The following is a 15,790-nucleotide window of genomic DNA, read 5'->3' as shown; positions in this document are numbered from 1 at the left end:
GCTATTTTGAATTTTCTGTCTCTAAGGTTGTATATTTCTGTCTCTCTAAAATTGGTCACTTATTATATCTTATTAGTTGGTTTGGTGAGGTCATTTTTTCTTCGATGGTCTTGACGCTTGTGTGGTTAGATGTTTATTGTAGTCTTCACAGTCTGGGCATCTTTGTACCTGTCCTTCTTGGGAAGGTTTTCCAAGTACTTGAGGAGAATTGGGTGTTGTGATCTAAGTCTTTGGTCACTGCAGCTGTATCTGCATTCGGGGGCACCCTAAGCCCAGTAATGCCACAGCTGCTGTAGACTTGTAGAGGTGACCGCCTTGGTGGTCTTGGGTCAGATCTGGGAGAATTCTCTGCATTACCAGGCAGAGACTCTTGTTCTCTTCCCTAACTTTCTCCCAAACAAATGGAGTCTCTCTCTCTCTTTGCTGAGCTGCTTGGAGCCAGGAGGGGGTGACATAGCACCCCTGTGGCCTTTAATACTGGGACTGGCCTGGGGCAGGCCTGAAGCCAGCACAGCACTGGGTCTTGCCCAAGGTCCACATGGTGACCACTTGCCTGTCTACCACCTATGTTTACTCAAAGCCCAAGGGCAAATTCAGCCAGGCTTATGTCCTTCCTTTTAGGGCAGCAAGTTACCCCTGGCTCTGGGCAGATCTGGAGATGCTGTCAGGGCCTGGCATTGAGAACCTTAGGAATCTACCTGTCGCTGTGTTCTGTGGCAGCTGAGCTTGCACCCAAACCAAAAGACAAACTCCCCACTCCTCTCTCCCATTTCCTCAAGCAGAGGAATCTCTCCCCATGGCCACCACTGCCCCAGGCCTGCAGCAAGTACTGCACGGCTGTCACTGATATTCACTCAAGGTCCAAGGGCTCTTTGGTTAGCTTGCGGTTAATGCTGATAGGCCTGGGTATCTCCATTCAGGGCAATGTGCTCCCCTCTGACCCGGGGTGGGTCCAGAAATACCATCCAGGAGCCATGGCCTAGAATCAGGGACCTCAAGAGCACACTTGGTGCTCTACCCCACTGTGGTTGAGCTCGTACCCTGCCTATAAGACAGGGTTCCCTTTACTCTTCCCTCTTTTCCTCAAGCAGAAAGAGTCTCTCCCTGTAGCCACCACAGCTAGGAATATACTGGGTCACTCCTGAGGCCAGTATGGCTCTGAGTCTCACCCAAGACCCACAGTGAGTACTGCCTGGCTACCACTGTTTGAGCCCAAGGGCTTTTTGGTCAGCAGGTGATGACTCCTGCTGGGACTGGATCCTTCCCTTCAAATGTGCTGATTGCATTTTGGTCCAAGGTGTGTCTAGAAATGTCGTCCATAAGTTAGGTCCTGGAATGGGGGCCTCAGGACTGTGGTCCCTTGTTCTACTCTGGCTGAGCTGGTCCTTTTTACTCTTCTGTCTCTTCCTGGGCTGTGAGCAACACTGCCTGGCTTTGCAGTAGGGGTGGCACAAGCACTCCCTGGCCACTCAGCTGGTGTCTCAGTAGGTCATGTGCACCCTGAGTCTGCTGGGCTAGTGGAGTGGCAGTAACAGACGATACAAGGTAGGAGTTGCATTGTGTTTGAGAAGATGTGGAGAGGACTATGAACCTACTTTTGTGCAACACTGAAAAGTATATGCTTCCTTTCAGTTAATTGACCTGAGTCTTTGAAGAATAGACTCACATTCTGAGTCTGTGATTGAATATTTTGTCATTCTACACCCTTACTTAGCAAGCTAAAGTCCTGAAAAATATGATTCTTGAATTTTCTTGATTTCCAGAATAATATAGCGTATTCCTTAGAAGAAAGTGGTTTCATGAAAGGTGTTATTTTCAAAAAACTAATCTTCTTTTCCTTTTTTTTTTTTTTTTTTTAAAAAATAGGATTAAAAGAGTAAAATTAATATCTAACAAAGGGACTGAAACTGACAATGACCCAAGTTGTGTCCGTCCTATCATTAAGAAGAGACAATGTCGACCAGAGATTAGAATGTGGCAAACAAGAGAGAAAGCAAAATTTTCAGATGGAGAAAAGTGCCGTAGGGTAAGATTTAGATGGATTTAACAAGCCTTTTTTTCCTCATGTAACATTTTCCTGTTAAGACTCTGTTAGAGATATAAAATAGATACTAGTAGGTTTGTAAATTTGTCCTAACAAGTAAAACCACAGGATATGAAAAGAAGCTATCACATGAAGACTGGAACTTAGTCTTAAAATTTCTAGTACTAGACTTGTTATTAATTTTGCGAGTTATCCAGCCTTAGCAGTAGGCTAGTAGATTTAATAAACAGATTAGTGAAGAGGGTGCTGTGTCATATTCCAGAGAAGCAGTGATAGTATAGTAAGAGTTTGGGAAATTATTTTGTAGGTTTAGGTAGAGATGGTCTGCTCTATGTCTAAAACTAGCTATATGCTTTTACTTTATAGTTTTAAACTGTTTTCTTGTTGGTTAGATCGTGGCATTTAGTCTAATAATTATTGAGCCATTACTATAACCAGGCATTGTTCTAAGTACTTTACGTATACTAACTTATCTCATTTATTTTCAACAAACCTGTGAAATAGATGCTTTTATTATCATTTCTTTTCAGATGAGGAAACTCAGCTCCAGACAGATTTAGTAAATTGCTCAAGGTTATGTGTCTAGTAAGTAGAAGAGTTGTGATTCAGGCTTAGAGTTTGACTTGAGTCTTGGTTTTTGAATACTCCGTAACACTGCCTCTTCATTTAGCATATTTAGTTTCAAGTTAATATTTTTCTTAATTGAGATTAAATAATATATGGATTTATTCAGTTTTGGGTTAGTTTACTTTTGCTGCTTGGTAGTGTTTGTATGATTTTTTTGTTTTTACACATGCAGCTTATTAGAATATTTTGGGCTGTCCCCTGTGAAGATATTGCTGTTCTCTTTGTAGGAGGCTTTTAGGCGTTTGGGTAATGGGGTGTCTGATGACCTGTCAAGTGAGGAAGATGGTGAAGCACGGACACAGATGATATTATTGCGTAGGAGTGTGGAAGGGGCCTCAAGTGACAATGGTTGTGAAGTTAAGAATAGAAAATCAATACTTTCAAGGCACCTAAACTCTCAGGTAATTTCTGTTTTAGTTTATGAACATATAGGACTAAATCATTGAAGTTAGTAACAAAGCATTTAACATATCTTCCTATTGTTTGTTGGTTTGATTTTTGGCAGGTAAAGAAAACCACTACAAGGTGGTGTCATATTGTGCGGGATTCAGATAGTCTAGCTGAATCAGAATTTGAATCAGCAGCCTTTAGCCAGGTAAAGTATCCCTTTGAGAAATCAAGGTATATTTTTGAGTGTAATAACTTTATCCATTCCTTTTTTTATTGGTTGCCCTAAAGTTGCGTTTACATTAATATTTGCCAACCCTTTCCTTGTCTCCAATTATCTGTCTCCTTATCTGGCAGCTTTTAATGACTACATACCTAGAAAGAATATTTTTCTTTTTTTTTTTTGAGACGGAGTCTTGCTCTGTCTCCCAGGCTGGAGTGTAGTGGCTGGATCTCAGCTCACTGCAAGCTCCGCCTCCCGGGTTCACGCCATTCTCCTGCCTCAGCCTCCCGAGTAGCTGGGACTACAGACGCCCGCCACCTCGCCCGGCTAGTTTTTTGTATTTTTAGTAGAGACGGGGTTTCACCGTGTTAGCCAGGATGGTCTCGATCTCCTGACCTCGTGATCCGCCCGTCTCGGCCTCCCAAAGTGCTGGGATTACAGGTTTGAGCCACTGCGCCCAGCCGAAAGAATATTTTTCTACATTGATCCTGAGCTTAAAAGTATCACAGATGATGCCCAGAAAGAGGTTACTTAATCCCTGAATAATGAGATTATTAAATATTCACTTGGAATATGAGGTTTATTTTTAAACATCATAAATTGGATTGACACTGATGAAGACAGATTTTTGAGAAAGGAGTTCTGAAAAGATGGGAGTAGTAAATCTCATCATGAGAGCTAAAGGGCATATTATATTATTTGGAAAATTGTAAGTCAGAGGTGAGCAGAGTAGATGGTGGTGGTGTGGTTTTTCTTTTGTTTTGATTAACAAGGCAATTGTGATCATGGAATAACTTTCATATTTATGTTTTTACTTTTCTTTGCCTGATTATCCTTTATTGGAGCTGAGTAGGTCTGTAGTGAAGTTCACAATATTTAGAGTTGGGGACATTTTGTGTGTGTCAAAAAGCTCAGCTAAGCCAATTGAGTTGGTCATCTTGGTGTGCTTATAGGAATCACTCCCTTCCCAGAATACCTTAGTTGAACAGTTCTGTAACTTGGCAGTAGCTTCTTAGAGGGAGTCCTGCTTGCTAGAGACATCAGAGTTTAACATTTAAATACTAAAATCTATTATTGGCCAGACATGGTGGCTCACGCGTGTAATCTCAACACTTTGAGAGGTTGAGGTAGGTGGATAGCTTGAGACCAGGAGTCTGAGACCAGCCTGGGCAACAAAATGAGACCCCCTCTTTACAAGAAAAAATATATATGTGTGTGTGTGTATCCGGGTGTGATGGTATGCACCTGTAGTGCCAGCTACTCAGGAGGCTGAGGCAGGAGGATCGCTTGAGCCCAAGAGTTTGAGGTTGCAGTGGGCTATGATAATGCCACTGCACTCCAGCCTGGGTGACAGAGTGTGACCCTGTATCAAAAAATAAGAAAGCATTATTGTTATGTGAAGCCCTGTGAAAAAATGAATTCATGGTGATTGACTTTTGAAGGCTTTCAATCCATTGCTGTAGATAACTTGTTTTAATTTTATTTCACATATAATTATTTTTAAAGATGAAGAAAATTTTTTCCTTTTTGTTTTCCTTTAAAGGGCTCTAGATCTGGTGTGAGTGGTGGCTCTCGAAGCCTCAACATGTCAAGAAGAGACTCAGAAAGCACCCGCCATGACTCGGAGACTGAGGATATGTTATGGGACGACCTGCTACATGGCCCAGAGTGCCGGTCATCTGTCACCAGTGACAGTGAGGGGGTTCATGTGAATACCCTTCACTCAGGGACCAAACGTGACCCCAAAGAGGATGTTTTTCAGCAGGTCTGTGCAGGCATGATAAGAATAGCTAGTATTTATTGTGTTCTTACTGTGTGTCAGGCATTCTGTTATCTCATTTAACTTTACAATGATCCTGTAGGGTAGATACTATTATTATCCCCAGTTTAGAGGTGAGGAAATTGAGCATAGCCTGTAAGTGAAGATGTTGGGATTAGAATTCAGGGAGAAGTAATCTAGAGTTACCCTAACCTAAATTTTTTTTATATTACTTTTTCTTATTATTTTCCTTAGAATGGTCCTTAGCGTGTATTTTGTATTTTGTATGAGTAAAGTTTGTATACAGAAAATATACCTTATATTTTCATGAACATCACAGTGTTACATATGAATTACTAGGAAATGGTACTGCTTGCTTTTTGAATAGTGCATAAAATAAATAATGCTTTTAATTTCAGGTTTTATATTAATGTCATAAAATCAGTCATTAGAAGGTATTTCAACCTTCCAACCAATGTAGAGATTCATTCTATATCTGTGTAAATTTTTTACCATCTGTTGTGTGGTGATAATAGTTCCTACTTCTTAGGAATAGTGTGAAATAGCTAATAAGATAAAGTACATAGCGTAATACCTGGCAAGAGTAAATACCCAATAAATGTTAGCATTATTATTAATGTCTCCATCAGATGATCAGTTGGCCTCTTCTTAAATACTTCTGGAGCTGGAGTGCTTGTTATTTAATAATACAGCTTATTCCACTTCTGGATAGATTGAATGATGAAGAAATAGTTCTCATATCAACCTTTCAGTTGCTTAATGTCAATGATTGTTATGATTCTTAGGTTTTTGTTCTTTAGGCTAAATATTTCCACATTGACTTGCAAATAGTGAATGATGGATACATATTTGCTTAATTATCAAATTTTCTTGATTCAAAGATACCATTGATTTAGATGATACATTTTCATTTAAAAAATCACTTCATTAAATGTATATAATTTTTAATAAATGAACCAGAAACAATGTAAATTTTCTCCATTAAAGTTTTTTTTTTTTTTTTTTTTTCTTTTTGAGACAGAGCTCACTCTGTTGCCCAGGCTGGAGTGCAGTGGTGCAATCATGACTCACTGTAGCCTTAACCTCCCCAGCTCAAGTGATCCTCCCACCTCAGCCTCCTGATTAGCCACCATGCTTGGCTAATTTTTAAATTTTTTGTAGAGATAGGGTCGCACTATCTTGCTTAGGCTGGTCTTGAACTTCTGGGTTCAAACAGTCCTCCCACCTTAGCCTCACAAAGTGTTGGGATTACAGGGGTGAGCCACCATACCTGGCTCTCATTAAAATTTTATGCTACTTTTTCTGATTTTGCAGTGAGGCTAAATATTTTTTGCATTCAGTCTGAAGATTCATCTAAATTACATTGCTTTCAGTAGTTATGCATAGCATCATGATGATCTTGATCTCTTTAGCACTCCCCTCCTTTGAGATTTGCAGTATAATTTTAAGACATATATAAGAATAATTGAGTGTGGTAAACTCACCATGTCAAATGCAATAAATCATTTTCCAATCCTGTTCACCTAGCCTATTATTCTTTTATTCCCTGTGTTTCTTAATACTATACTACCCACCCAAGTCAAAAAGCTTGGAGTCATTCTTGACCCCCCCCCCCCCTTTTTTTTTAGATGAAGTCTTACTCTGTCACCCGGGCTGGAGTACAGTAGCACAATTTCAGCTCACTGTAACCTCCGCCTTCCAGGCTCAAGTGATTCTCCTGCCTCAGCCTCCTGAGTAGCTAGGATTACAGGCGCCTGCTGCCCACCACCACACCTGACTAATTTTTGTATTTTTAGTAGAGATGGGGTTTTGCCATGTTGGCCAGGCTGGTCTCAAACTCCTGACCTCAAGTGATCCACTCGCGTCGGCCTCTGAAAGTGCTGGGACTACAGGCATGAGACGCCATGCCCAGCTGGCCCCATTCTTTCCACCCTTAATCGCTTATATTCTTTTGATTCAGCTGTCTAAATACCTGCATCTCTGTGGTCACCCTGCTTGGTGCAGGCCATCATCTTATCTCAACTGGATAAGATAAGAAGCTATTACAGTAACTTCTGTAGGGTTGCCTCTGTTCCTTTCATTTTCCTTGCTACAGCCAGAGTGATACTTCTAAAATACAAATCTGATAATGCCACTTCCTTTAAAATCCTTTTTTCTTCTTTCTGGATTGCTTGCTTCTGTTCCTTTATTTGTTCTAATACAGTTTCATCTCTGACCATTCTGTCCCTGCTCCTCACATGGTGAACTTGACTTGACTAACCTTCTTTGTTGCTGATATGTAACCAGGCCTCATGCGCCTCTGGGCCCGTATGCATACAGGTTTCTTTGCCTGGGACATAATTTTCTCTAATGCCCATTCTTTTGGTTCATTCCTTTTTATTTCCAGGCAGGTCTTGGCCTGAGTGATGCTTCCTTCAGGAAGCCTTTCCTATATACTCCTAAAGCACTCTTGCTTTTCCTTACCATGCTGTATAGTAACTTCCTTCAGAAGTCTATAAACTCCTTGATAGCAAGGACATCTATCTTGTTCTCCATTTTATCCACAGGCATGATACATAGTAGGTGCTTAGTAAATATGAGTTGTATAAGTCAGTGAATCAGTCAAATCAGTGATTCAAATCAATAAATGCTTGTTGGCATTATGCTAAGCGTTTTGGTAGAAAGAGAAAAAATATGCCAGATGGTCCTTTTCTAGAAGGTTATATTTTAGTTTGGGAACAAGATAATTATATAGGAAATAAGTAGAGGACAACATAAAAGCACCATATAATAAGATGCTAATTTGTCTGATACAGACTGTAAAAGTTTTTCATTTCAGAGAAGGTCAAAGTTAGTAAGGCTGAGGCTGTCAGAGAGGACCATGGTGGTGAAATGGGACTTGAGCTAGTATTTAAAGAATGAGACATGATATGGCAGAGGAGGAGAGGGAGCTGTTTTCATTGTGACTGTCTCCACTTGAGCTTTTCTAAGCCTCACTAATTCTCTGTGTCCTGGTTAGACCAGAAACGGACTTAACTCCTCAGTCATTCATGTGATGTATAAGGCCTTTTAGTATCTTCCTTTGCTTCCTATTACTCCTAGTGTAATCTCGTAGCTCTAGAAATTCTTTCTTAATAGCCCTTGACTACACTAAGCTTATCCTCACTTCCATACCTTTAGAGAGGGAAGCAACCTTGGAGATCATGGACTGCTATCTCTCCTCATAACAGAAGACATTTAGTCTCTCTCTAGGTAAGAGAATGGCTTAGTGAAGAAAAATGGCCCTAGCGGGCCATGGTGGTATGTGATTGTGGTCCTTGCTACACAGAAGGCTGTGTAGAGGGAGGCAGATGGGAGGATTGCTTGAGCCCAGGAGTTTGAGACCAATCTGGGCAACATAGTGACACCCTGTCAAAAAAAAAAAAAAAAAAAAAAAAAGAGAAAAAAAGGACCAGCATTATAGAAGCGGTTATTAGAGTGTTGGCAAATGAATGGAGCCTGGGAAAGAAAAACTAATGGAGGCAATAAAGCATGGATAGAAACAATTTTATATTTTTCTTCTCAGAATCATTTGTTCTGGCTTCAGAATTCAAGTCCTTCCTCTGATCGAGTTAGTGCAATAATCTGGGAGGGGAATGAGTGCAAAAAGATGGATATGTCTGTGTTGGAAATAAGTGGCATCATCATGAGCAGGGTAAGATTGAATATGTTTCCAGATTTTTCAAAAAATATACTAAGTGATCAGGAGCTATTTTATAAGAATCTCTTAGTGATTAAAACAGTATGACTCTGCTTTTGAAGCACATATATATATCATCTATATTATATGTAATATATTATTAACATATATATGTAATTTTGTAGTCAGAGTCTTTACATGGTAGTATATATATTATTTGTTATACCTGGTCTCTGTTAGCATAGTCAACTGTTCAGGTATGCTCTACAGGTATTCCTATCTCATTGAATCCGAATTTTTAATAAGATTTAAAAGTCATAAATCTGTATGTCATTTGTATTTATACTTTTAGAATGTGTTTTTAATAGTCTGAATAGTGTTTGATAAATACTGCTTTGTAACTCCATTTAGCTACACAATAATGATAGAAATTGTAAATAATTCACAGGTCAATGCCTATCAGCAAGGAGTAGGTTATCAGATGCTGGGAAATGTTGTCACTATTGGATTAGCATTTTTTCCATTCTTACATCGACTTTTCCGTGAGAAGAGCCTTGACCAGCTAAAGTCCATTTCAGCTGAGGAGATCTTGACTCTCTTTTGTGGGGCACCACCTGTTACACCTATTATTGTTTTGTCCATAATTAATTTTTTTGAAAGATTGTGTCTTACTTGGATGTTTTTTTTCATGATGTGTGTGGCAGAGAGAACATATAAACAGGTCAGTGGAGAAATAAGTAAAATTTTTTACCTCTGTTTTTGTATATGATATTCCATTGAGTTGTTTTTGTTCTCTTGATTTGGTCTCTCTTCAAGCTGATGTGGGCAATAACGGATTGATAAGTGGACTTTTGATATTTGTGGATTTATTGTTTGTGTTATTGACTGTTTACGTATTACACATTGTAATCTGAAATTTTGCCAGGCCCCACGTGTAGAATAAGTGGCTTAGCCAGTGAGTGAGCCTAGCCGACTGCTTAGCTTCTGTACCTCAGTGTTCCTTTTTTGTTTTTTATCCATAGAATAAAATAATTATCTACATGTGATAATGTTTTTGTGAAAAATGGCCAAGTGAGAAATACGTGAATTGAAATTTGATAAAAATTATGGATGGAGGGTTTAAAATATTGGTGATATGCAGAAGAAGTGTGATTTATTTTATTTTATTTTTTTGAGACAGGGTCTCGCTCTGTTGCCCAGGTTGGAGTGCAGTGGTGTGATCACGGCTCACTCCAGCCTTGACCTCCTGAGGATCAAGCAGTCCTTCCAGCTCAGCCTCCCCAGTAGCTGGGACTATAGGCCTGCGCCACCACACCCGACTAATTTTTTGTATTTTTGTAGAGGTGAGGTCTTACTTTGTTGCCCAGGCTTGTCTTGAACTCCAGGGCTCAATTGATTCCCCTGTCTTTCCTCCCTAAGTGCTGGGATTACAGGCCATGAGCCACCATGCCCAGCCCCAGAAATGTGATTTTGAATAGAAATTTAATTTGGGAATAAGGCAGAATGATGTATAAACATTTGAGTTTGTGAAGTAGTGGATCCACAAATGCCAACCATTCTTTGGGGGTCTCCAAAGAATATTCCTTGCAAATGTTGAGTGTACCACATTGTGAAGAAGTATATTACTATGTAATGTGCTTTGGAAACAACAGGGTAATGAGCTATTAATGAAAATTTTCACTGCCCATCTTAGTGATCACTGATTAGAACTTCATTCTTTTTAACATTTTTGTATTCTGCGAATATCATTGGCAATTATGTGAATACACAGACACATACATACATTTCACTGTGATTTTTTTTTAAACCTCTTCTAGAGATTTTTATTTGCAAAACTCTTCAGCCATATTACTTCTGCCAGGAAAGCTAGGAAATATGAAATACCTCATTTCAGACTTAAGAAAGTGGAGAATATTAAAATATGGTTATCACTGCGTTCCTATCTAAAGGTGAGTTTTATTTGATTAACAATAGAGTATATGCAAGAATATGCTCACTGAAGCTCCTGGCAGCAGTTACTCAGTAGACAGTGTAGTTCTGGGTGTCAGGCAGATCATATCAGCAGCCGACAAACTTGCTGGACAGCAAGTTGGATGTCATCTCTCTGCAAAGCTGGTAGGGGTAGGTAAAGAAGAGCTTAGAAAAGGAAAAGAAAATCTAAATTTCCTAGGGGCAAAGTGATAATTAAATAGTGTATATTTTTCTGACTTTTTTGGGAAATATTCCAGCTTTTTTGGGAAATATTCCAGTATGTTAATGAATCAGTCACCCTTAATTTGAAAATGCATGGATTTCAGTACTTAAAGTTGATGACTTTATGTACTGAATATGTTAAAATCCTATCTCAGAAACTTATAAACATTTTCACACGAATGTAGTACAATTCAGAGTGTTAATGATGTGAGGGCGGTTGCTGTCTGCCAGTAATCTAAAACATTAACACGTGTCTCACTCCACAGAGACGGGGGCCACAGCGTTCAGTTGATGTGGTTGTATCCTCAGTCTTCCTACTGACACTTTCGATTGCTTTCATTTGTTGTGCTCAGGTAAAAGTTTCACATCTGCTTTAAGGAAAAATGAAAATTCTAATATAGGATTCGCTTTCTGTTTTAGACTTAGGTCACTGTCTTTAAGTATGTATTTTTAGTACATCTACATTTTTTACTATTTTGGATATTTGGTAATTTTTCTAACTTTTCAAAATGGGAATACAAGTAATTTTGAAGTCCTTTCAAACTGTAAGATCAGTCTAATTTTAGTTGGTAATTATTAATTGATATAAAACTATCGTATGATTGTAAAATACTTATTTTCCAACTACATTATTCCTTCTGTATTTATTAGTTGTCACTCCAAGGTAGATCTTTCATTTCTTTCCCTCTCATTTATTCATTCATTTATTTATTATACTGTGGAATCATGTATTCTCATTTTTATACAGTGGGTTAAAATCTGTTACTATAGGCTGGGCATAGTAGCTTAACACCTGTAATCCCAGCACTTTGGGAGGCTAATGTGGGAGGATTGTGTGAGGCCAGGAGTTGAAGACCAACCTGGGCCACATAATGAGGACCCATCTCTACAAAAAAAAAAAAATCTGTTACTATATTTGCTTTGATGCCTACATTGTCCCAAATTTGGCCAGTGGGAGCCCCTAGAAACCCCCTCCTTTATCCTTTTGATAGGGTCTCCTTTTTGTAAAGCACTTCTGTGCTTTCTGCATTAAAAGAAGTTACAGGTTTATCTTATACTTTTGCATTTATTGAATTTTAATGTAATTCTACTGTGGTCAAAGCATACTCTGAATATTTTCAGTCCTGTTAAATATGTAGAGGTTTACTTTATTATCCAGCATATATTCAGTTTCATTAAATTTTCCATTAGCACATTGACAAGATTTATATTCTGTCATTGTTGAGAGCAGTGTCCTATATGTATCAAATTACCTACATCCCTACTGAATTTTTTGGTCTGCTTATTCTGTCAGTCATTGGTAGAGGTGTGTTCAAGTCTGATTGTGGATTTGTCTATGTGTCCTCTTCTGTCGATTTTTGCTTTATGTGTAACGGGGTACAACCAGATTTAGTTTTGTTATCCATCTTTTTGGGCAATTGACTTTTATGTCCTTTATAGTGATTTATTTTTTTTTTTCTGAGTCCAGGATCCAATTCAGAATTACATATTGCATTTAATTGTCATGTGTCTAGTCTCCTTTAATCTGGAAAAATGTCAGGCTTGGCCTTTCATGACCCTACAAAATGTCTCTCTTTGTAATGTTTCTTATTGATTTGATGTTAATTTCGTTGCACCAGCTGTCTTGATTCATTTCTACGTGTTATATCTTTGTCTACCTGTTTTTATTCTTTTGTTCTTATATTTTAGTTGTGTCTCTCATAATCAGCATGTCCTCTTATGGTTGCTTGGTGTTCGTTTGTTCATTCTTCTTCTTCTTCTTTTTTTTTTTTTTTTTTTTTTTTTTTTTGGTAGCTGGGACTACAGGCACATGCTACCTAGCCTGGTTAGTTTTTAATTTTTTGTAGAAGTGGAGTCTGGATTTGTTCCCCAGGCTGGCCTTGAACTCCTGACTTCAAGGGATCCTCCTGCTTCTGCCTCCAAGAGTGCTGGGATTATAGGCATGAGACACTGTGCCCAGTTGCTTGCTTGTTTTTTAATCCATCCTCACAGTCTTAGATTTGGAGTGTCTAGCCCATTTAAACTTAATGTTATTACTATAACCACAAATATATTTGGTTCTTACTTTTGCTACCTGCTAATTTTCCTTTTTCACTCCTCTTACCATCTTTTTATTAACCAAATATTTTTAAATATTCCACTTAATCCTATTAACTTGTTATATATTCTTTTACTATTGTTTTAAGTAGTAAAGAGATTACAATGCATGCTTAATTTTTTATTGTCTAATAAAATGATTAATTTATCACTCTCTTGATAATGCTAGGCCCTTAGAACAGTTCATCCCATTTACTTTTTCACCTTTTGTATTATTGTCCTTCACCTTAATTTTACATATATTTTAAAACCACAAGATGTAATTATTATTGTTTTGTGTAATTAATCATTTATATTTACTCACATATTTACCTTTTCCATTGCTTTTTATTATTTCCTGAATTTCTGTGTTTCTCTCTGGGATTATTTTCCTCCTACCTGAGTAACTCCTTTAGTATTTATTTTAGTGACAGTCTGCTGGTGATGAATTCCCTCAGTTTTTGCTTGTTTGAAAATATATTTTATCACTTTCACTTTTGAATATATATTTTTTTTTATCAGGAATCGAATTCCAGGTTGCCAGTTATTTCCTTTCAGCACTTTTAGGATTCTATTGCTTTCTGATTTCCACATTTTATCTTGAGAAGTCTGCTGCTAGGGTGCCATGACAAGCCAAAGCTAATATGAGTCAAACTCAGTGGGGAGGCAGAAAACAAAGGTCTTGTAAGGCAATGGAGCTGGCTAAGAGGAGTGGAGATGGGAGCCTACGTAGCCCTGGGGGAAGCGAGATGCAGAGGGCAGCTGCTTGGTGACTTCCTGTTTTTCACAAGGTTTCCGTGAGCATTATCTGTATGTGTTTCAGTAAATTCCATCTTACTTTGGGCTTGTTTGAGTAAATTTCTTTACTTTTAAATCAACAAATTTAAAAACAAAAACAAAAACCTTTTACCAGAAAATTTGACGCATAGTTCCTGCTGCTATTGTTATTTGGAGCCTAAAACAGAATAAAGAACTGATCGTTAGGACTTTCTAGTCATACCAGTGGGATGAGCCACATGTTTTAGGGAGCTCACTTGACATAATGCAAAGTTATTACTTTGAGTAATGGTTGCCATATCGTTGTGAGTGGACACACTGATAGTTAAAGTAGTTGCAAATGCATTTGTCTTACTTTATTTGTGGTATTTTCCTTCTTTGTTACTTCTAGACCCTTGCTAAAGGAGAAAATCTAGGAAACTTAAATATATAATGATTAAATAAATAGGTAATACTTTGGGTATTAAAGCTCTTCTGCTTTGAGTATTAAAATACTGGATTTTTGGAAATGTTCTTAAATTGACAGAGTAAAAGTAATGATATGATTTTAAGGTAAATGAAAAACTAAACTTTTTTTGATCCTTTATATAGGTTCTCCAAGGACACAAAACTTTCCTGAATGATGCTTATAACTGGGAGTTTTTGATCTGGGAAACAGCTTTACTACTTTTCTTATTGCGTCTGGCCTCATTGGGGTCTGAAACCAATAAGAAATACAGCAATGTTTCGATATTACTTACAGAACAGGTATTGATCAGTCCTGTCAATTGGGTTTAGTGGTTAGGGGTAGCATAATACACTGTAAGGTCCCTGCAGAGGATTCAGGGTTTAATCACTGTCTAGCTATCACATTCTAGCTAAAGGACCTCAAAAGTCACTTTGCTGCTCTGTAGTTGCTTATCCCTAATAAACTGGATGTAATATCTCCTCTTGCTCCCAGGATTATGAGAATTAAGATCTAATGGATTGAAAAGACTTTGTACACTATAGAGAGATTTTTATTGGTGGTAATGGAGCAGGCTTTTAATCTCATACTCTATGTCAAGTATTAGATCTTTAGAGTACGTGTCATTTAGCATGTATGATAAGCTTCTTGAATTCTTCTGTATCAGACATAGAATACATTATTCAATGTTTGGAAAATACTTGGTTTTCAGTATGTGAATAGATACTAAGATTGAGAAATATCTCTTGTAAATACAGAGTAGTATAAAGTGTTTTTTTTTGTAATTTTGTTTTTAATTTCAAGTTTTTCCATAAACTTTGAATAAAAACATTTATCATTCTTTTTTTTTTGTCTTAGAATCATACTGGAGAATTCTTCATACAAGGCAAAATATAAGGAATTAGTAAAGTAACAGGAGCTATCTTCTTCCATGTTTAATGAGGATGTTAGATTATCTAGGGGGATAGTGAGATGAATAAGATATAGGTTTTGAACTCAAGGTGCTTATGTGCTAATTATGTTATATTGCAAGTAATATTAAAATTTTTCATTGTTTTGATATTTAAATTGCTTCATCATTAATAATTTTTTCATCACTAAGTATTTTTTCTTTGCCAGAGTGAGACTGATCAGGGCTGGGGGCTAGAGTATGTGACATATGTTCTCTGTATCAATAGTTACTGGAATTTCAAAATTTATTTTACTTGAAAACATGACCTTTGAAATATGCCAGATTTTATGCAGTATACATATTTTTTTCCTAAGAAATTTACCTTAATTTCTATTCCTTCCCTTAGATTAATTTATATCTTAAGATGGAAAAAAAGCCAAATAAGAAAGAACAGCTTACTCTAGTAAACAATGTATTAAAGCTGTCCACCAAGTTGTTGAAAGTAAGTCATAGGCTGTGATACACTTTTACTATCATTTAAGTTAAATCAGTCTCTTCTCTGAGAAAACATTAAATGGCAGATGATACCTTGGGTTGGGAGGAGTCCTGGAAGTGGACTCTTCCACAGTGGCATCAGGGGTAGGGGTCACAGTGGTGGTTAGGACCAGAGCTGAGGTCACAGAGCTCC

The 15,790-nt window shown here is 37.8% G+C and overlaps 1 protein-coding gene across 10 annotated transcripts in view; it reads left to right on the top strand.

Moving 5' to 3' along the window:
* The window catches only part of PHTF1 (putative homeodomain transcription factor 1), a 61,887-nt gene that overhangs the window by 43,522 nt on the left and 2,575 nt on the right, over positions 1–15,790 (top strand). For 7 of the 10 annotated variants that reach the window (XM_009215687.2, XM_017945968.1, XM_009215681.2 and 4 more), the window contains 10 exons: positions 1,867–2,026; positions 2,899–3,072; positions 3,177–3,266; positions 4,825–5,046; positions 8,606–8,734; positions 9,168–9,440; positions 10,537–10,668; positions 11,179–11,265; positions 14,357–14,512; positions 15,509–15,604. In XM_009215687.2, coding sequence (XP_009213951.1) covers positions 1,867–2,026; positions 2,899–3,072; positions 3,177–3,266; positions 4,825–5,046; positions 8,606–8,734; positions 9,168–9,440; positions 10,537–10,668; positions 11,179–11,265; positions 14,357–14,512; positions 15,509–15,604 — 1,519 coding nt within the window. Of the gene's footprint in view, positions 1–1,866; positions 2,027–2,898; positions 3,073–3,176; positions 3,267–4,824; positions 5,047–8,605; positions 8,735–9,167; positions 9,441–10,536; positions 10,669–11,178; positions 11,266–14,356; positions 14,513–15,068; positions 15,279–15,508; positions 15,605–15,790 lie in introns of those variants that run through there. The other 3 variants (XM_009215696.2, XM_009215704.1, XM_021927050.1) reach the window with 3 other exon arrangements.

Source organism: Papio anubis, chromosome 1, assembly GCF_008728515.1.
Source record: "Papio anubis isolate 15944 chromosome 1, Panubis1.0, whole genome shotgun sequence".
Taxonomy (NCBI): Eukaryota; Metazoa; Chordata; class Mammalia; order Primates; family Cercopithecidae; genus Papio; species Papio anubis.
This window is presented reverse-complemented; position numbering and strand designations above follow the sequence as displayed.